Raw genomic sequence first — 21,406 nt, 5'->3', positions numbered from 1 at the left:
ATTTAATCCGGTATTACGCACGCCTGTGATTACCAGAGCTCAGTTTTCCAGCCACGCTTTTATTGATAATTTGTTAACTGCAGTAGGTTTGTCTGACGTATTTTATGCCGTCTGACAAGGGGAGAATGTAGAAAATAAGTACAGATGCGTTATCCGACCTTAAGAGTCATTTTTGGAATTTAAGGGCCATTGCCATTACTAGATTAATTTTATCACTTATAAATGTATGTCATTGTTCAGTTCGATGTTCGGAAGATTGTTGTCCAATAAACGTGTTCAATGCTATCCTTGTTTGTTTAGTAGAGATCAGTTCCCTGAACACTATTTAGTTATTAAATATTGATCAAAATTAGTGAAGGGGCAGTTTTAATTAACAGGTTGGGTCTCCGCCTAGGGTCCCTAATCGTGATTTTATTGAAAGAGACCCCTTCCAAGTGTACCATCCACAAATCGCTGTAAGATAGGTGGAGGTGCATATGGGACACTATCTACTGATGAGATAGAAGACAGGGGTGGTTGCCGAGCTGAAATACATTGGTGATCCAGTTATGAAGTCTCGGTTTTAACATTTAACAAGGCAGAAGGTGTGGACAAACTTTTATTCACGTAAACCGTCACTGTAGAAGACCGACAAGTGTCAAGTTGTCGCAAAGTAAGAGCGATCTTAGAACAAACTTACGCAGCGATCGCACAGTCTCAGGTCTAGACAATTCGCCTGAAGAGCTTGCCCACACCTAAAGACCGCATTCAGGAAAATATTGATATTCCGCACAGCAGATGAACTGTCAGTTAAAAACGAAGAATCACGGATTGAATGAAAAGGAGAAAAATACGGCAAAATCTTTAGCTGGTCTTACTTTTGTGGTCAACACTTCCTTTAAAATACCAAGAATCCTCTACAAATTTCTTGTGAAATGTCACTTTCCGTCCAACGCCCAAGATTGCAACGTTTTTGGGATCAGTGGTGACAGAACCGCACAATAGGGGGGGGGGGGTCTGCTGTGGCCTGTTGTGGGGTTGTGAACCACTGAGGACTACGGCAGCACGAAGCCTCTCCGTCACTTCTAGGTCCCCAGTTTAATACACGATACAATGCAACCCAAGAAATGCTGCTACCGGACGAGCTGAGAGCATTTATATTCTCCCTGGGCGGGTGTGTTACCACAGGTTGAAAGGGAGGCATAGGAATGTTGCTTGTTTCCTATCCCTGAATATTTCACACACAGTTGGAATGAAGTTCCTGAGCGCAGATTCTGAACGAGAGGATCTAACATCTTTTGTAAAGACTAAGTGCACTTCCGAACAATTAACATTCCGTGAGCAAAAGGCTCGTATTGGTACAAGATTGATCTGACCCCATAACTGAATTACATTATTACTTCGCACAACGGATAGCGGAATTTGATACGTGCAGGCCAGGGAAGACAGCGACTCCTAAGTGTGTGTGTGTGTTGTATTACACAATACTATTTCCTTTCATTACTCCACCTTTTATGGTTCTTCTTACAACCGTGTTGTAACACACACACACACACACACACACACACACACACACACACACACACACACAGTTAAACCGTGGGCAACCATATAAACCAATTACCAAGAGCAACTTAAACCAAGGGCGAACACACTGGGTGGTGAAGGAAGCTCAAAGATACTGTACACAGTTACTGACGAAGTCTGAAATAATTAAGAACATGTTACTGATTATAATTGGGGTGGCATGTAAGTACTCGCTCCCACGCAGATTTTTATATTCTATACATATGCAGGGTAGTATATCCCTTTAGATTTGAAACCATGAACGATGTGGCAGGGTGGGTGGTGGTAGCAAATAAAATATGGTGCAATATTCGCAGAAAAATGACCTAAAGGTATCAGTAATCTTACACAAGCTTCTCCTTTACTTTTAATAGTGAGTTAAATCAAGGAGTAGGCATGGTTGGTGCTGGGTGAAGCCTGCAATTGCAGATTTACTGTCAGCAAAACTCTCAAATAACTGAAAACAAGTTCCTAGATTAAAAATTCTTAAGGAGTAGGTATTCATTCTGTTCTTACTACAGAGTACCACCCATAATGCCTTACTCGGCATTAAGTGATAAACACACAAGTGTGGGGGTTTAACGAAGATCTTCATACTGGTCGCAAGGAACGAAGCACTAAATCTGGATAAATTTCCAACTAACGTGTGTGTGTGGTATTTACCAGCTATGAGCCATAATGCTTAAGGCACGAGATTCTCTGGCCTATATCCGTGGTTCACACTCTCACAAACAATGATCAGAAACCTCAAACCTTTCCTTTAAGGTAAGTATCGCTGAAAGAATAAATAGGTGATTCTACAACTAAACACATTCTTATTCCAGTATCCAAAACCTCACCTTATCGTGCCAGAGCCCGAGTGAGCATGGTGGGCGCTGAGAGACAGCTCCACTTTCAAAAGAGTGGTGGGTGGGAAAAGGACTACTTGGGCCTCACCAGTTATCGCACAATGAAGTTCTAGCCTGACACATATCTCTGACTTCTCTCCTAGTCCTTGTTCTTTGGTGAACTTGCTCCTGAAGTTGAGTTGTTAATGGAGGTACTCACATTAGCATTCAAACTTATCATACACATTTTCACTATCATGAGCACGGGAAACAGACCCATCACCTCATATCTCCTCCAGAGGCTACTGGCCTGCAGAATTATAATATACACCACATGTGAAAAATACGCAACTTGCATCAAAGATTGAATCCGTTTCAGGTGTTAGCCTCTAGTCACGTAGTGGCTGTGGAAACACGAAGTTGTGCTACAATTAACCCCATCAACCACTTATTGCAGGGTGTCTCATTCCAGGGTATTGAGCTAGCAGTGCTGCCCCAGCATTGTACTCTTTCCCACTATTTACACTTGACATGTCCATACCTACAATCTCTATAACATGATATATAACGATCAGGGCAAGCAGAATGTTTCGTCAGTTGGGTTAAACGTCGTGGTCCATTCATTACGTTGGAAGGTAATGGTGGGCATAGGTCACACATGTTGAAGATCAAGAAAGCTCCCATAGCAGACATTCCCATTAGCATGACTCTGTGTTTGTAACGACTACAGTACTGCTGATTATGCTGGGACAACTGGTTGGTGAAAATTCGCGCATCTTGTGCTGCTAACAGCTTGTCGAGGGAACTAAGTACGATGGTTAGGTTCATTGCCGACAATTTCTAAAGGATTATTGATTAGATACAGCACAGGACTCCTTAGGTTCAGAGCCATACTCCCTGTTACGGTCGCTGATAGCGAAAAATTCAGCGCGAGATATCCTATTGGCCTCCATTTAGCAGTATCCCGCTGTTCCGTGATTCGAATCATTCTGTCTCCTCCGTGCTAAGTATGGACTTCCAGAGTCATGGGTGCTTGACCTGGGTCTCGGCTTTCTCCACTAAAGTCGTTTTTAGTCTGAATTATAAGATTTTAATCTACCTCCAGAGCAGTGGCAGTGTGGGTGGGGAAGTGGCTTCTCCCGCCGCATGTTAGGGCTGCGGAATCCCCGGCCACACCTCCTTGACCAGGCTACTCTCTCATCCCTCTTTTACTCTGCTTTAATCGCGTTTAGATCCGGCTTGCCTCCTTTCTGTCACATTCAATTTTCTATGCTAGGTGTCGCACTTTGTTAAATATTGAAAGCCCTTGACTTTAACGGACCAGGAGTGGGACATGGGTGCTTCGTTTCCTGTTGCATGCAGAATCCTGCCGACTTCCCTGTATCCTCCATCTTTCTTTTATTATTATTGGAGGTACAAAATATGTTCGTGTCCATGTCCGACTAGATCAGAAAACGTTCGTGATGGACTTGTCTACTTCCAGATGCACTACTCTGGGTCGAGGGAGTGAGGACATCATTTGTTCATTTAGCCAGCCAACCAACCAACCATTCAACAAAAACAATACCAATCTCCTTTGTACAGGTTTATTTATAGCCAACCAGTTTCGACGTTCCACTACGTCATCTTCAGGCCTAAACTGCTCCAATCCAGTAACCATGTTATAAATATAGCAGTGACTTTAACTGGTCTTTTAATATCTATTACGGGCATACGTGCTCGCTGGACAGCAGGAAGTTGCTGACTGCTGTGACGAAGTTGCTTGATCATATCAGGCAAGAAGAAAGTACTTCTGCTTTTAATTAACGTAACTGGTGTACCCAACTTTAATAAACAATCATTAGCAGTTGTGTTCACAATTTATTTTGAATAGTTAGTTCCACCAAGTGTGAGATGTGATTTGTTATCGCTAACTCGAAGATTCGTTGCTTGTGTATGTACAAAAGTATCGAAGAGGCTCAAACTGGTGGAGTCCAACAATTCGCGTACCTCCGGTGGTCGAATACACAGATTAAGCAATTCAGGTCGCTGTGTGCATGGTATACAGTTCTTTACGTAATGCTCTACACTCTGCTTTTGTGCGCGCCACCAACATTATTCAGCCACATGTCTTTCTGTTATTCTGCTAGAAGATGATATTGTGCATACTGTAATGCCTTTTTCCGCGTCGGAGCTGGTAACATGAAACTGAGTTCTGTATTAAAGATTCAAATCTGCCTGCACCTTCGCCATTCCACGAAAGTGGAACCCACTGTCACACGTCCTTGCCATTTCAGTATCACTCGCCAGGTCGATAAATCACCTGAAAATCAAATTCACTGATTTTTAACGCCCAGCGTGCTAACCTGCTCGAAGGATCTTTTAGTCACAAGAGCCACCACAAAGCTACATATTCCGTTATGATCTTTAATTTTCTGCAATGCAAACAACACTTAGTGTTATGCCCCATATGCTGCTCAGAATCTCCTTTGCGAAGAGGTTATTTTTCCGCTCCATTCAGTTGCTGTGAGTGGTGGACATGTGGATGTTTTGCTCAATTCTCTTTCTGCCTTAACATAGAGCCGAGCACCTGGTTGTTCGCATTGCACGCCAGCACAGAGTGCTTGTCATAACCCGGGAAAACTAATGCATGTTCATGTGTTAACAATGTCTGTGACTGACTGAATGCCTCCTCGCACTCTACTGACCAATTAAATGTCACACTTTTCTTCAGAAGATGCGTGCCTGGTTGCGAAGACTTGCCTGAAGTCCAGGCCACTGCAGTGTATCACAACTCTTTAATGTGGGCAGCTACAGCCCTTGACGTTCATGGTTAACTGAACTTTAATAAAACCACAGACAGCTGATTTAAACATGACCAGCTGTTTGCTGTTTTATTCAAGGTCAGTTTACCAGGGCACTATACACTGTCCAGTCACTCTGTGACCACTTGTCAAAGCCAGAATAATCATCTTCTGCAGAGCAGACCACAGAGAGGTGCAGGAAGGGAGTCGGTGAGGTTCTGGACAGTGCCAACAGGAATGTGGAGCCACACAGACTCTTGTGCTGCAGCCACTTACAGCTAGTTTTCTCGGTTGATGATCCACGGCGCGAAGAGCCAGATCGAAGTAGTCTCACAGATTCTCGATTGGGATAACATTCGAGGAGTCTGATCGCCAGGTGAGTAAGGTGAATTTATCCCGGTGCTCCTAGAACCACGCATGTGGACTGCGAGCTGTGTGATTCAATTGGTTCAAATGGCTCTGAGCACTATGGGACTTACCATATGAGGTCATCAGTCCCCTAAATGTAAAACTACTTAAACCTAACTAACCAAAGGACATCACACACATCCATGCCCGAGGCAGGATTCGAACCTGCGACCGTAGTGGTCGAGCGGTTCCAGACTGTAGCGCCTAGAACCGCTCAGCCACTTCGGCCGGCAGCTGTGTCACTCATTGTATTGCTCTGGTGGTAGATGCCATCATGCCGAGGAAAAACAAATTGCATGCTGGGATTCCTAACGGTAGAGACACTTGTGTTGATGCACTGTGTCTTCCACAATGAAGACATTATCCAAGACAAGATTGCCCAGACTATGACGCTCGCTCCTCTGGTCTGAATCCTTCAGACGATCAGGTTATTCGCCTTCTAACATTCTGCGTGGTGTCTGTCTGTTCTAAGTCGTGTCTCCCTACCACTTTCGCGCAACGACGCTCTCAGCGTGATTTTTTTCAGGGAATTGACTAGTTTGAACCTGGGACCTGTTGCTGGTAAGGAGACGCCAGACCACACATGACACGCAGAGTTCAGAAGAGTTCAGTGAGACTACCGATGATATAATCAAATACTTAATGATTTCAGCGTCAGCTCCACTGAACTCCCTGTAAAAGAATCTTAATACTAACTAAATTTAGTGGAACGGGTTCAAGGCTTTCCTATTTTTAGTTAGCTGGTAAAATAACGTCGGAAAAGCAATTGAGTTTACCATTGGAATTTTTTATTCTACTCACAAAACATCGTTTATAAATTGGGCTATTGATGAAAGGAAATATTTTAATACAGGATGACAAAAACCAACTGCGTTCAACAAAAATGTTAACGAATATTCCCTGAATGGGTTTCCAAGTTCTACAATGGATCGAAGGACGACATATGCCATATCACATCTATAATCTAGATTTAAGTTAAGTTTCATAAAAGAGAAAACTATCAAAATGGTCTACAGTGACCCTCAATTATCTTTCATTACTTATCTAACTTGTAACTTACAGTGGCTGATGTGGCTTCCCAGTAACTATATAACAGAAAAATCATCGCGTTTCAGATTTTTACTTCAAGTAGCAAATATGAACACCATGAGATTTGATTGACGATCGACACTAGTATTACTTAAAAAGGGGGTGTAACAGATGAGACTTCTGCAGTTCTGAGTGAAGCTTTATGCGCTCAAAAATGCGGCATCATGTGCGTTCATAACCTTGTCGGTGTCTAGGCAGCCGGCCGAAGTGGCCGTGCGGTTAAAGGCGCTGCAGTCTGGAACCGCGGGACCGCTACGGTCGCAGGTTCGAATCCTGCCTCGGGCATGGATGTGTGTGATGTCCTTAGGTTAGTTAGGTTTAAGTAGTTCTAAGTTCTAGGGGACTAATGACCTCAGCAGTTGAGTCCCATAGTGCTCAGAGCCATTTTTTTTGTCTAGGCAGCGTCAGGGGGCGGCGGGCGGCGCAGCTTCATACAGCTCGCCGTCTCGGAAACAACTCCCCCCCCTAGCTTCTCCTTACTACAACTTACCGAAGTTGGTTTAAAAAAAGCTATCTGGCTGTGTTTTCAACTGACCAATCAGGGTCTCAATGTTAACCTTAAGCTCCGCCTACAAAATTCTGTCTATCCAATGAGAAATGTTATACTTTTCGTGGTGGGGCAATGTTTTTAACTTTTGCAACGTAACAGACGGGAAAAAGTCTCACGCTAAAACTTGCAGCTGGTGTGGCCCTTTTAGTGTTATCGTAAGATCTATACTGTTCTTCTTGAGGGCTCTATCTGGGGGGGGGGGGGGGGTTTGGCGGTTGGCCGGCGATGTAGGGCCTTCTAGCTTAACACGGTTCTGGTCTCTGCTTCTGTTCTCGTTTCTTCCATCGGAACTGCGTCTGTTTCACGGTGGGAAGGTATGACATGCATTTAGGTGTTCTCGTGTTGGTCTGTGGTATTCCATTTGCTCACTCGTTACTCGTATTGCTTTGGTTAATTTGAAGTCAGGATTTATTTGGAGCTATGTGAAATACTGCCGGATTTGCTATCATGTCAGGGCTTTCATGGAAGGTGTTGGATTTGCCTGACACCTTACAGCCTTCAGATGTTTCACGTCATACACTCCAACAGCCATGTCATCTAAAAATGCCACTTGTCGCTTCCGGTTTCGGCACTGGCGAGCAGATTACAGCTTTTGTCACCGATTAACAGCAGTCAGCATGGGTGTATGAACCAGGTGTCTCCTGAGGAGGGCCATAAGCAGCAACGTTCGCTGAACGGTCGTTGAGGAGACACTGTTAGCAGCTCCTTGGTTGATCTGGGCTGCCAGTAGCGCGACAGTTACACGTCTATTCGCCCGTACACATCTACGCCGCTGTCTTTTGCCTCTGTCCTCTGTGACCTGTGGTCCATCATCGTTGTCTTGGCGCAAGTTTTGGACAAGCACGGTACACGATGGCATGCAAACAGTTTACAGAATTCGCCGTTTTGGAAATGCTTACATTCTTGGTCTGAACGCTAATGATCATGCCTTTCTGGACTTCAAATAAATCGCCCTATTTCTCTGGATATAATATTAGCTACATTTGGAAGTATGTGGCGTCATATATTGTATAATTATTTGAAGGTAAGTCCCGACTATCGTTTGCAATATTTTATAAACCTGTACCTCTTCCAGAACTACTTTATGGGGGTGAATTCTAGGTGCCTGCGAAAAGGACATCAGAAACGAAATTTTTAGAAAGAACGAAAGGCTAGTCCATTACAGACCACACACTAAACGAAACAGTGCAGCAAGATTTGAAATGGGGGGGGGGGGGGGCAGTTGAAAGAGATGGTTGGTTGGTTTGTGGGATTAAAGGGACCAGACTGCTACGGTCATCGGTCCCTTTTTCCACAACGGAAACGACAGACGACAAGAAAGACAGACAGACAGACGACAGACGACAAGAAAGACAGACAGACAGACGACAGACGACAAGAAAGACAGACAGACAGACGACAGACGACAAGAAAGACAGACAGACAGACGACAGACGACAAGAAAGACAGACAGACAGACGACAGACGACAAGAAAGACAGACAGACGACAAGAAAGACAGACAGACGACAAGAAAGACAGACAGACGACAAGAAAGACAGACAGACGACAAGAAAGACAGACAGACGACAAGAAAGACAGACAGACGACAAGAAAGACAGACAGACGACAAGAAAGACAGACAGACGACAAGAAAGACAGACAGACGACAAGAAAGACAGACAGACGACAAGAAAGACAGACAGACGACAAGAAAGACAGACAGACGACAAGAAAGACAGACAGACGACAAGAAAGACAGACAGACGACAAGAAAGACAGACAGACGACAAGAAAGACAGACAGACGACAAGAAAGACAGACAGACGACAAGAAAGACAGACAGACGACAAGAAAGACAGACAGACGACAAGAAAGACAGACAGACGACAAGAAAGACAGACAGACGACAAGAAAGACAGACAGACGACAAGAAAGACAGACAGACGACAAGAAAGACAGACAGACGACAAGAAAGACAGACAGACGACAAGAAAGACAGACAGACGACAAGAAAGACAGACAGACGACAAGAAAGACAGACAGACGACAAGAAAGACAGACAGACGACAAGAAAGACAGACGACAAGAAAGACAGACATAAACCAGACAAAAGGAATTAAGATCATACAGTGGGTGTGAGTGGACCACCGTAAAAAGGGATCAGCGACATAGAGGTGGGTCCTCGCGTCGCAATAAGTGGCCATGTGTCATCCATGTATGCCCGATGCGCAGCCGGCAGAGGACAACAGAGACTCCTTGCGAGAGACCCGCAAGGAGGAGCGCCACACACCGGTATCCTCCTTGATTGCCCGAAGTTCGTTTGGTGAAGGCAGGGCGCGCCATTCAGTGTCCCAAAGTTCGAAAACTTCGCGGCGTAAGACAGCTCGCAAATCAGTCTCCGGGAGGCCAATGTCGAGAGTCGGTTCACTGAGTTGAAAGAGAGAAACCAAATACAGCAACACTTGGTATGAACACGCACAAAGAATGGATACTAAAAAACGGACAGTGAACGACTTCCCCAGCTAGCCTTTGGCTATACACCGACTGGAATCAGTACTGTTCGAAGTCCTAAAATCAGGTGGACATTCAATTTATGAAGACTGAACAGGCTCGACAGCTAATCCATGAGGCGTAGAAGAATTACTGTGAAATCCTTTCTACCAAAATACTCAAAATATCCCTGACAACCTCGAATTTTTGTTGGCGTTCGGGCTCGCCGCGTATAAAAGACACCGTTTGGTACACTCAGCCCCTGACAAATGTGGTTACCTCGAAAAGCTCGAGTTGCAACAAACATGACCCAGCTTGGATATCTAGAGAATTTTGCGAAACGGTCTGAAAGTTGAAAGACCTACCTGGCGCTGACTGCGGCCACCAGCTCCTTGCCGAGTGGGTCCCGATTATCGAAAACATCCGGCATGAGGGAGCGCAGTGTGTAGTAATTGTCCAGCCGCTCCTTTGTCCTCTCCAGCGAGAACTCGCAGCCTCGCAGGAACGCTAGCAGCCAAGCGTCATCTGCAGAGAGAGGAAATCTCAGATTCCGGTACCACAGTCTCTACAACGGGCGACACGCCATAACTTCCTTCCCAGTGCCGAAGTCCTGGTTTTGGAGTAGCACGGTGACCACGGCAACACTAAGCGATACCTTTATACAAACTACATGCAACAGGTTAACTGGTGGTGCCAAGTTTTTGTGTGCGACGTGAAAACGTACTGCAAAGTTTGTGTGTTTTGAACGATGTCGCATGCTCTAAGTTGGAAGGCTGCGCCTCAATCCCGTTGAAGCACCATCACAATAGTGTATTATGATTTTGCAAACAATAGCAGCATCTAATTTCTTGAACGCAAACTTGGGTAACAAAAGGAAAATAATAAGACCTTTATGGTGAAGGAGAAAATTATTTTAGTTTGTGAATGACGCAACCAGCCGGAAATACTTTTTGAATGTTTTGTTTTATTGCCATAACCGGTTTCGTTGTGGCATGCCCACATTTTTCGTTACATGGATGTTTTGGTTAACAGATGTCTGCTCCACAATATATTCCAGTAGAGGATGGTTCGTTTTGTTGTGGTCCACATTGTTCTCTAGCTCACTGTATCCGTTCTTGAAATCCACCACATCACATACATTGTGAGTTACTGTGGCACACTTCACAAATTTTTAAAATGCTTGTTGAGCATCGTACATGTATTATACATGTGATGTTTTTCTTTATCGCAACAAAACCAGTCATCTACTGGAACATACTGTGGAATGATATGCTTATAACCCAGCAAGTTATTACGAGATAACATTCGTTGCAGTAAGGCACGCAGCCATCTAGTACGGTGGCTGCAGGATGGTTTTTTCTTTGCCTCGCTCTGCTCACAGCATAACTGACGCTGCCTGCCGCGAGAACTGCATAGCGTAACATTCAGTCTATACGAAGGTTCATACCATCTACGAATCTAAATAATCCATATTAGTTATTATCCGATTTTGTTCAAATTTGGTACACAACCTTTGTTATTAATGGAATGATTCTGTCAAAATTTCAGATTTTTATTTGTTATAGTTCTGGAGATAAAGAGAATTACCTAGAAACCCTAAAACCTACGCTTGGTTTTTAAAACCAAGTTAGGAACAACAACCGACTGACTCATCATCATTTGAAACCATTACAAAGTTGTGAGAGCATAAAAATCAATTAGAATTTTCTTTTTAAAACTTAGGCACTTTGCATTACGCAATACAAAAACCGGTCAAAATTATTTGATTATATTTTGTTGTCCGAGTGCGTGGGAATGATTGAGAGAATGTATGTGGGGCACACGTTAAAATTTAATATCTCGTTTTACGTAAAACTTCGTACGAACCGTGGGAAAGCTATGTCAGTGTGAACATGCTTTTGTATAAAAGCAACCAGAATGGAAGTTAGAGGCGGAGTAAGTTTATTTATCAATTTGAAGAATATTTCGCACTTATTTTGATTAAACATAATACAAGATACTGAAGTTTTGTTGACACTAATTACTATCAAATTAGTGACTGGATATGGCAAGATTTGCAGCGAGAATCAGGAAGTAACGTTCTGATTGGACGTTTAGATCAACAGACAATCAAAATTAAGCTGTTCCCACGCGAATAGAGGAATGGTCAGAGAGGAGAGTACCTCGACAGTGTCGCTTGCTAGACGGTCTACAGATAATACGATGTTAACTCGCTCCTTAAAAATACTGTAAGATGAAGAAATAGTGAGCTAATTTCGGATCGTACATATCGTGACTGAAGCGACTGGAGTTACGAACATTTTAATGAAATGTTTGATGTTTATAAGTTAAATAGTTTGAGAGAGATGAGCATCTGAACTTTCTGGTCGTAGTAACAACTCCACGCGGCTTGTTTCGTGTTCTGTACTGAGTATTTTGGCAAGCACTTCTTACGAAGAAGACCACTGAAATGACCGAATGTTTAACTCGCCAATAGTTGTGGGTCTGTGACTTTTAGAACGTGAAAATTAGTCGGGTCGAACTTGTTAAAATTCTGGCTGCTTTTTCGAGTGAATAGTTGTTACATGGACAGTGGACTTTCAATGATAACCTTTTACCATATCAAATACGGACTGTATAGTCATTTCATGTGTCTCAATATAAATAAAAAGCAGAGTTAATCTAATTTTAAATGCTTTTATGCAAGTAGACTGAATAGCCAGAACGCCCGATTTTCATCAGGACCTACTTCCAGGATCTACTTTCAACTGGAGTTACGCGGCCTCTGTGTGGTGGATAGTGGTTTCATCAACGCTGCTTTTTATACTGCCTAGCACGTGTCTGCTACCACAGAGTGAAGGGACATCGGCAAAAATTCTATCGAGGTAGGCGGACTGAACGATAGCATTAACACGGACGACCGACCCACCCAGCCGCATGCTGTTAACCAAAACATCTGTTCAACAAAAAATTTTAGTTATTTTAAGATGGGTATGGTAGCCCGAAACCGGTTATGGCAGTAAAATAAAACATTCAACGTCTTTGTGGCTGATTGCGTGATCCAATTATTATAAACGGCCACGGAATTCACAAGATCCATCATTAATAAATTAACAGAGTTATTTGTTGGACGTCAAAGATCTAACAACGGATTTGTTCAGGAAACAAAGGATTGAAGATATGTTAAAAAAAAATTGCATTAATGAGTTTAGAAAATTTGAGGTACTTATTGCGTAAGGCCATCCAAAAACAAAAATCTCATATCAACCATCTTGAGACAGTACTGGCCGGTAAGAGACTGTTAGTGATTTTAGAATTTTGAGCTAGTGATGACGGACTTCCCTTATTGATGTGCATGTTCCGGATGTCTGAACCAAGTATTTCAATTATCCCCACAGGTACACAGAATTTTTCCTCCACGATTTTCTACATACAATTAGGTTAGCAGTGTCATTCCAAACATATACACGATCAACCAGAACTCTACCGACAAATTTTCCGGGGGTTGTAGTATGGACCAAAACTCTAGTAAGTATGGTCTCTAAAATGTGTACCTTATACCTTAAGAGCTATGAGTACTTGTTGGGTAGAAGAGATGTGTTCCACAGAAGCGAAGATGAACAAGTGCTCGTAACTCTTAACGTATGCGTTTTAGAGCCCATCTTTACTAGATATTTTCTTCTTGTTTTGGTCCGTACTACCAGCTCTGATGGTTTGTGGGTGGAATTCTGGTTTTCCTTGAATATGCAATTGGTTATTTTCAAATCATTCTCTTTTTTGTTAGGAGACGGAACGCTTTTCTTCGACTGTTGAAGTCGTCACGTTCGCTACAGATTGTAAATTTTTCGTTCTGTTCTTTACTTTCAAAACACCTTGCTCACCTACTGAGCATGTAGAGTGTGTCTGTTGCGAACTCAGAGGAATCATGGGTAGCGTAAAGATCACTGCTGTGACCACCGTCACAAATGGTGCACAGCCGTAATGTCAAGGGCACCATCAGTCAGGCATTCTCCAGAGTCGAGCCACATGGCTCCAGTCAGTCACCACATAGAGGCCACTCTTACCACCACCACACAGGGCGCTAAAACTAGGAAGTATTTTCTTCAACAAAATACATGGTGGTTGAAGTCAAACTTCCGCTAGTTGGGAATACCTCATGGCAAGCGAGCGATCGTTGGACATTGAAGTTCGTGGAAAATTTTGTAAGGACATGCAGAAGAGAAAGAAAAACTACTGAAAGAAACTTTTTAATTCTCACGTCGGAGGATAACATTTGTTCAGTGCATACCATGTCTACGTTCCACTTTACAAACGATGCCCAATGCGAGGATCAGCTGCAGCCACGACACACTGGAACGGCACTTGAAATTACCCTACTGTTGCCCGAAACATCTCAGGTGAGATGTTGGCTGCCTTCTTCAGTCTGCTCATCTTCAGCCTCCAAAATGTGTTAGTATTCCGTCGATAAACTCCGTCCTTCAGGTAACCCCACAGCGAGAAATACACGGATTCAAATCTGGTAATCTTTGTGGCCACGCAGTTTGGAACGATCGGCTGACGATTCGACTTTTTCAAAATGTGTTATGGAGTAACAGACGTCACGAGCAATGCGTTAGTACTCTAAGAGCACCATCACTATTGCTGTTTTGCCGAAACGGCTTAACGAGTAAAGCCGTGCTCACCTTGTCCGGACCCAGATTTACTATTTGCACCTGAAATTCACAATGACGCCTGTGTTTCAGGCCTACATCGCCGTAACAGTACCGGCACGTAACGTCAAGTCTTGACACTCATGCTACTAACAACACAGATCCTGCATCGCACTACCTGAACATTATTCCTATAAAGTTGGGTACCCATACGGCAAATATTTTTCCGTCTATACTGGCTCAAGTAGCGAAAGTTCAGTTATAACCACGCTGCAGTTCGTAGAGGAACGTCCTTCCACCGTTCTTGCAAATCGAGTTGCCGATCAGTTCCAATCATGGACCAATTCACTGAAGTTGCCGCAGTTACGACCGCTCAACTTTGAAAGACTGATTATCAGACAACCATCGCCAAGCGTCGAAGTGTGTACCTTCCTGTGCGGAGTAATATTGCTGAAAGCATAGCAGATGTATTTTTAAACATACTCTGGGCAGTATTCTTCAGTTCACAAGAACCCTTTCTACGAAAATTACTACTAACACTACGTCCACAACACATTGCTATTCATAAGAGGAAATGACCGACATACAAACAATACACTAGGTAGTCAATGGCTTACATCCTAAAATGTAATTCACTATACAACTTTAAAACAAAATCGATAAACCTTCTGGTTCCCATAGTAACCAACAACTAAAAACAAACGTGGGAAATCGACAGAAAACCAATCTCTGGAGATGGAATAACTAACCATACATCTACACACCCAAAATCTCTCAAATTTGCATTTTTTCATTCCATGATAAACAGGGTCATAAATCTGCCAGTGCAACAGGGTGGCCGTACCTGAAGTATGGAGTACGCTGCAGCAGATTGCACCCAAGAACAATTACGACCCTAATATTGTTATACAAGTAAAGAAAGAAACATCCTAAATAAACCCCATAAATCATAAAATAACACTAACGAGAAAGACCACATTATAAAGATCACCTATATTCCAACAAACTATATGAGGAAACTATACGATAAAATAACACCTTACTAAAAAAATACAGAAGTGAAATTTGCCTTCAAACAAGTAATATTAGCACAAAACTACGTTCAGAAATACACACACTCCCGAATCACTTGAACACCGAAATTTACGAAATTAACTGCAATAAAAGCACAAAATTTTATGTAGGACAGATGAGAAGAAATTCCGCTATCAGATTCAGAGAACACACGAGGGAAACCAACAACAACCAATGCACTTACTTTACACACCTCAAAAATGAAAAACACGAAGTTGACAGCATTCGAAATGCACTACAAATCCTGCACAAAATCCACAAAGTCAACCAAGTATTTAGGAGACATTTCAGATAGAGATACGCACTGAGAATTATCCCCTTTTTTTTGAAAAAATTATTGAAATTTTGTACAGGTATAACGGATAACAAACTACGGGGGATTACAAACACATCAGCAGATGCATTCCGCAGATGCACGACCCGAAACAACAAATATCTTTCATTAAAGAAACAACTAGCTACTAAATTAATTTCTATGACCGTCAAAATAACAAAAGATATAACACGTACAACATCAAATCACCGATCAGCTTTAAACCGTTACTGAAAGAATGCTATTTCTAGCAACTACGGGCAGCAGTAATAGTTTACTCACAGTTGACATATGTCCGTCTACAATGTCAGGATGTGAGTGGGCCACATCTAGAGAGTACGGGGGATGAGGCATCACAGTGATTTCGTTTTTCGTGCGGTGGTCACGCACCAACAGGGGTGAATATGCGGGTGCGTAATCGTGATGCAAAAACCATGAATTGTTTCGCCACATTTCAGGCCACTTCCTTCTCACATACTCTCGCAGGTGTCGAAACACGTCCCGATAGTACCATGGATTGACAGTTTGTCTCCGTGGAACGAATTCATGATGCACTAATGCTTCAAAGTCAAAGAAAACTACCTGTATGGCTTTGACATTTGATCTGACGCGAAGTGTTCGTCTTTGAAAACCTTTGCCGACCGATTAGGTGAAGACTGAACCTTAGTCTCAACATCATAGCCGTAGACCCACGTCTCATCGCCAGTTATGATTCGCTTAAGAAAAATCTCTCATTTGAGAGATTCAAAAGCTCTTCACAGATTGCAACTCGACGTGCTTTCTGGTCTTGACTCTTAAGCCTCTGGATGAGCCGGCCGCGGTGGTCTCGCGATTCTAGGCGCGCAGTCCGGAACCGTGCGACTGCTACGGTCGCAGGTTCGAATCCTGCCTCGGGCATGGATGTGTGTGCTGTCCTTAGGTTAGTTAGGTTTAAGTAGTTCTAAGTTCTAGGGGACTGATGACCACAGCTGTTAAGTCCCATAGTGCTCAGAGACATTTGAATCATTTGAACCTCTGGATGAACTTCGCGGCAACAGATGCATTCCAAGATACTGTGTCACGATTTCATGACATGATCCGACTGAAATGTTACATTCTTCTGCAATCTTTTGGACAGTCAGTCTTCGATTGCCACCCACAATTTCGTTGACATTCCTGACAGGAGCGTCGTCTGTGGATGTCTAAGGGCGTCCTGAAGGAGGGCCGTCTTTAACTTCCATTTTTAAACCGTGTGAACCATTCTGAACACTGAGTACGGCTCAAGTACTCATCATCGTAGGCTTCCTGAGTCAATTGGTGTGTGTCTAAAGTCTCCTTGAGTTTCACGCAAAATTTGATGAGGACGCATTGCTGCTCTAACTCTTCTGTGTGAAATTCACAAACTGTGCGACCCAAAGTTTTACTCAATACAGCACTCAACAATAACAGATACAACAATGAAACTTCCGGCAGTCGCCCATTAAAAGCAGGTGTGCGCTGGGGTGCCAGCCGCATTTCGGTACAACACACCACTGGCGCGAAGTTAGGAACGTTCCGAAATTTTTGAACAGACCTCTTATACAAAAATAAAATATCGAGTAGCATACTGTCTACTTATTCTCTGAAAATTTTTGACGTTTCACCGAGCTGAACTAATAGGGAGTTAAGTGACAAGTCCATGAGTGAACTATTCAATTAGACAGTCATAATTAGACAGAATCAGAACTGCAGTCGGTGCCAAGCCTCTACATCACAGTTTAATATTTGTTGTGTGTATTATTTTAACAAACGATTGTTACTCGTTTCATATTATGTTCCCCCACATTCTTCGTGTCATACATTTCATCGTCCTGTAACCAGGCCAGTTGCATGCTTGCAAGCACGCTACCGTCAATATAGCAGCAAGGGGCTTCGCTTTCCGCTACCTTTATATAAGACGCCAAACTTCTTTGGTGAGCACAACAATCATAATTTGAAAAGTTAAAGACAGCTAAAGTGACTTTTGTTGACAAAATAGCACCAGGAAAGAATCCCATCCCTTACTAAAGCTGTGTGTAAATAATCATGAACAAATTTTCACTGTCTCCAGTAAGATACTGTAAGGTTATTAGTTTGAAACATTTTATCCTCGGTATTGACATTTGCAAGCTAATCAGTTCGAAATTATTTAACGGTATTAATTAGTCTGGCTTCATTACAAAAGACGAAACTTCACAATTGTTACCGCGATGCGAGACGCTAAACCGTGGGGGTTTGTCTCTTACAATGAATCTCTAATGCCTTCATTGACACTTTCGAGAATGAATATCGTGAAACTGTTTCGCGTCCAGGTACCTACCCAGCGATGGGACAAGGGAAGACAGCTGCTGCACCTCCCATATACCTCCCCTCCCCCCTTCTCCCCCTCCCATCCTAGAAAGAAAATCTAAACTTCGCAAACAAAACAACCTTAGTAGACGGACACGTATTAACCCGTTATCAGTTGGAAGAAAGCCAGAATATGCAGACAAGCTTCAAGTGTACCCGGAGCAATCTGTCGTGAGGTATCAACTCTTTTCACCGTTCCCAGATATCCCCGTTGCTACCGTGAATGCCAGAAGGATTTGGATCCTAAAGGAGTCCAGTAGCCTTCTGCCTCCAGTTCTTGATGCTTTTGTGTTACCAGGCAACATCAAGAGTACCTTCCTGACAGGAATTGCGTGTGTGTGTCTTACAAAACTATACTCTATTAATAAGAACATCGCAAGGTGTGTCAGTTGTGAAGTGGTAGTGTTAGTTTGTTAATGAATAAAAACAATATTTCAATAGTTTTGAGTTTTATTTTGGTAACGGGGGTGATTAGTTACTTCCAGTACTCGCCCCACTTAACGCCCTCCCTCCCCACCCAGCTGAAATTCAGGGAACATTCTCCCATCCCTCAGTGATTTACTTTACATCGCCGTCTGGGCAGCCGATTTCAGGCTGTCAGTGGTGCAGTGCCTCCGACAACAGAGTGACTTTACTTCGTCATACGCGTTGCAGTTACATAAACATCGCTTTAAGTACTCCAGTGACACAGGGAAACTTCATTTCGCTGTCTAATCCCTTCCTGCCTTTGACGTATCTAGTACGGCTTAGCCGATACTTCCTGCAACTCACCTGTCCTGGCTTTAATGTGTGGTTGCTTGCTGAGCCAGTCCCTGATGTGCTTTATGTCCTCCCCTCTCCTCCTGGGGTCCTCGTTCAGGTCCTGCTCAGCTCTCTTCTGAAGTTCGGGGGTCAAATCCATCTGTAACGGCAACACGAAAAGTATTTTATAAGAGATAGACAAAAAGAGCTCTGTGTCACAGTACCTTATTTAGTCAGTACTGTAGGCAGTTCATAGTGGATCTCGCACTTTACATAGCCTTTATTGCCAAAATGTTCATCTTTAGCGCTATTACAACCTTCCACATACACAATGCGTCTAAATTACACCGACAAACTTCGAGAGGTTGTAGAAGGCGCCTTGAACGAAACGAGAACGATGTCACAGAGCGTCGGAGTTATAGGCGCTGACGCCTGTATGTTTATGTCTATGTAGGGTGAGTCCGTGATTATGTTCCAGACTTTCAGGTAGGTTGGAGAAGGATAAATGTAATACTTTACTCGATTTCAGAAGTTTAAATATTGCATTCGCATTTAAAGTAGAGGCGGATTGCTTATAACTCATATGAATAGCCAGCTTTTTGGAGGTTTCCATCCTTCTTCAGCTAAAGTGTGTTCGTCATCGCTGTCTGGGCCCCTGAGAGCCAGAACTGTGACACGGGTAGCACGTGTGATTGGGCCCCAGCTCCAAATATATATAAAAAACAAGTTTTATTGTCATGATGGTTTTGAGATGGTTTAAACATAATTCGGGGAATTCTGTAGATACACAAAAAATACTTATTGGGATGAAATAAGATAACGTATATTCACGAACGTAATGTTTACTGTGATACGAGAGGAATTCCAGCGAACTGACAGTTGTTCATGGCGTAATGGGTTGAAAAACATGCGGTGGTATACACCTGTGGGTATCATAGAACAACTATTAACTGTACTAAGGTCGGTTCCGTGTTGGGCGTACTGTTTTCCTGTGTTACAGATCCTGTAAACATTCGAGGAAGCTGTATAGACTGACATGTCATTGCACTGCGTTTAGGAAGCATGCGTCCCCGAAGAAATCGCGCGATGTGTTGCGATCTAGAGCAGAAAGTTTACATATAGTTTATCCGAATGGTTTGAGGTGGTAGACGACATTAACATAAACATTACCTATCAATAATACAGTGTCTGCAAATGCATCGTTTTCTGTGCAAAAGCCAGTGCTCATCATTCAGATTTTAGATGCTATCCTTTCGGCAGTTATTCTTACCATATAAACTAAGAACTATGGAAGTTTGTTATGATAGGTTACAGAGTATCTTCTGTGAAATGAATTTATTTAATTTCGGGTTTTAAAATACGTAAGATTCTTTTTCTTAATTACAGAACTGACACTGGAAGTTACATTTACTTTCTGCAGTATCCATTTTTCCCGTGCACACTTCCTACATTCATGTCTAATGTCCACACATGTTTTCGCTCATTTAGCATAGATTGCGGTATCCACAAATTTAAACAACATTTTTAAATATAATTTCAATATTATATTTAATTATTTCGTAAAAAGAAAATTTGTAGGAAACCTGCGTGAAGTGTCATTGCTAAGATAGTGCTCTAAATTTTACACTCGTTTTGCAGTGAAATCCTTCCTGCACGTTTTACAGTATACAGTTTCCTTCATCTTAGTGCAAGCTCAGAACTACACGTTTCTGGATATGTCTTCACTAACAAAAATATTTCACTAGTGCCCTCTACTATTTCAGAGAACTAGAAATCGTTGTGACACGTTGTATAATGTACTTTTGCAATCAAATCATTTGGAATGTAGTAAAAAAGGTCGTAAACCGTGACTAATTCCTGCTGAGAACACACGAATCTAGTGAATCATGAATGACTGTGCAATGGTTAAATAGTTCGGGAAAGAATGCAAGCGCCATGACGTTTCCATGGAGGGGAGCCTGAAAGAGTAGTAATAAATATTGGTTTGGAAAGTAGTGATGAAGACAATCAGAAACTTAAGACCACACCTAGGGAACTGCATGACATGTTTGAATCACAGCATCAAAATCTGGTTGATTTGCGACATTGTATTCAGGTGGTAAGGTCCCCAAATCTGCGAGATCATATTGATGCATAGTTCATCTGGCAATTTTTAACACGAGACGAAACTGAATTAACTTTCCGCATCAGCTATAGTCACTGGAAGAATAAAATATGTGCATACCTACAAAACCATCCGGAAATAAGACAAATTTTAAGCTCGTGGATCTTGCTGAAGAGGTCTAATGGTTCCCAAGAAATGCGTCGAAACTTTGAAGTATGTACTGTTTTGAGATATATAATTTCTCCCTGTAAATCTGTTGTGACGTAATTACGATATTCATTGATAAAGACCTTTCATGTCTCAGCAGTGTCAGTTATCTTTCAACGTTTTCATAAAAATCCAAGTGTTTTATCTAAAATCTTCAGGTTTTCATGTTAGCCACTAGACTGTCATTGAAATAAAAATATTTATCTTTAATAAATCTGAGTTTCATACCAATCCACTTCATGATGTCAGTGCGCCACATCTTTAGAAATACAGGGCTACAACTTTAGATTCACGACGTACGGTCTCTCAATTTTCGCTAA

General features: G+C 42.6%; 1 protein-coding gene across 1 annotated transcript in view; it reads right to left on the bottom strand.

The window, feature by feature from the left end:
• LOC124545182 (alpha-tocopherol transfer protein-like) overlaps positions 1–21,406 on the bottom strand; it is a 148,531-nt gene that overhangs the window by 101,651 nt on the left and 25,474 nt on the right. Inside the window, exons 2-3 of the mRNA XM_047124041.1 lie at positions 18,806–18,935; positions 10,039–10,198 (exon numbers count right to left, since the gene is read on the bottom strand). Of these exons, the coding sequence (XP_046979997.1) occupies positions 10,039–10,198; positions 18,806–18,935 (290 nt within the window). The remainder of the gene's footprint in view (positions 1–10,038; positions 10,199–18,805; positions 18,936–21,406) is intronic.

This window comes from Schistocerca americana, chromosome 8 (assembly GCF_021461395.2).
Source record: "Schistocerca americana isolate TAMUIC-IGC-003095 chromosome 8, iqSchAmer2.1, whole genome shotgun sequence".
Taxonomy (NCBI): domain Eukaryota; kingdom Metazoa; phylum Arthropoda; class Insecta; order Orthoptera; family Acrididae; genus Schistocerca; species Schistocerca americana.
Note: the sequence above shows the minus strand (reverse complement) of the source record. Positions and strands in the feature narration are given on the sequence as shown.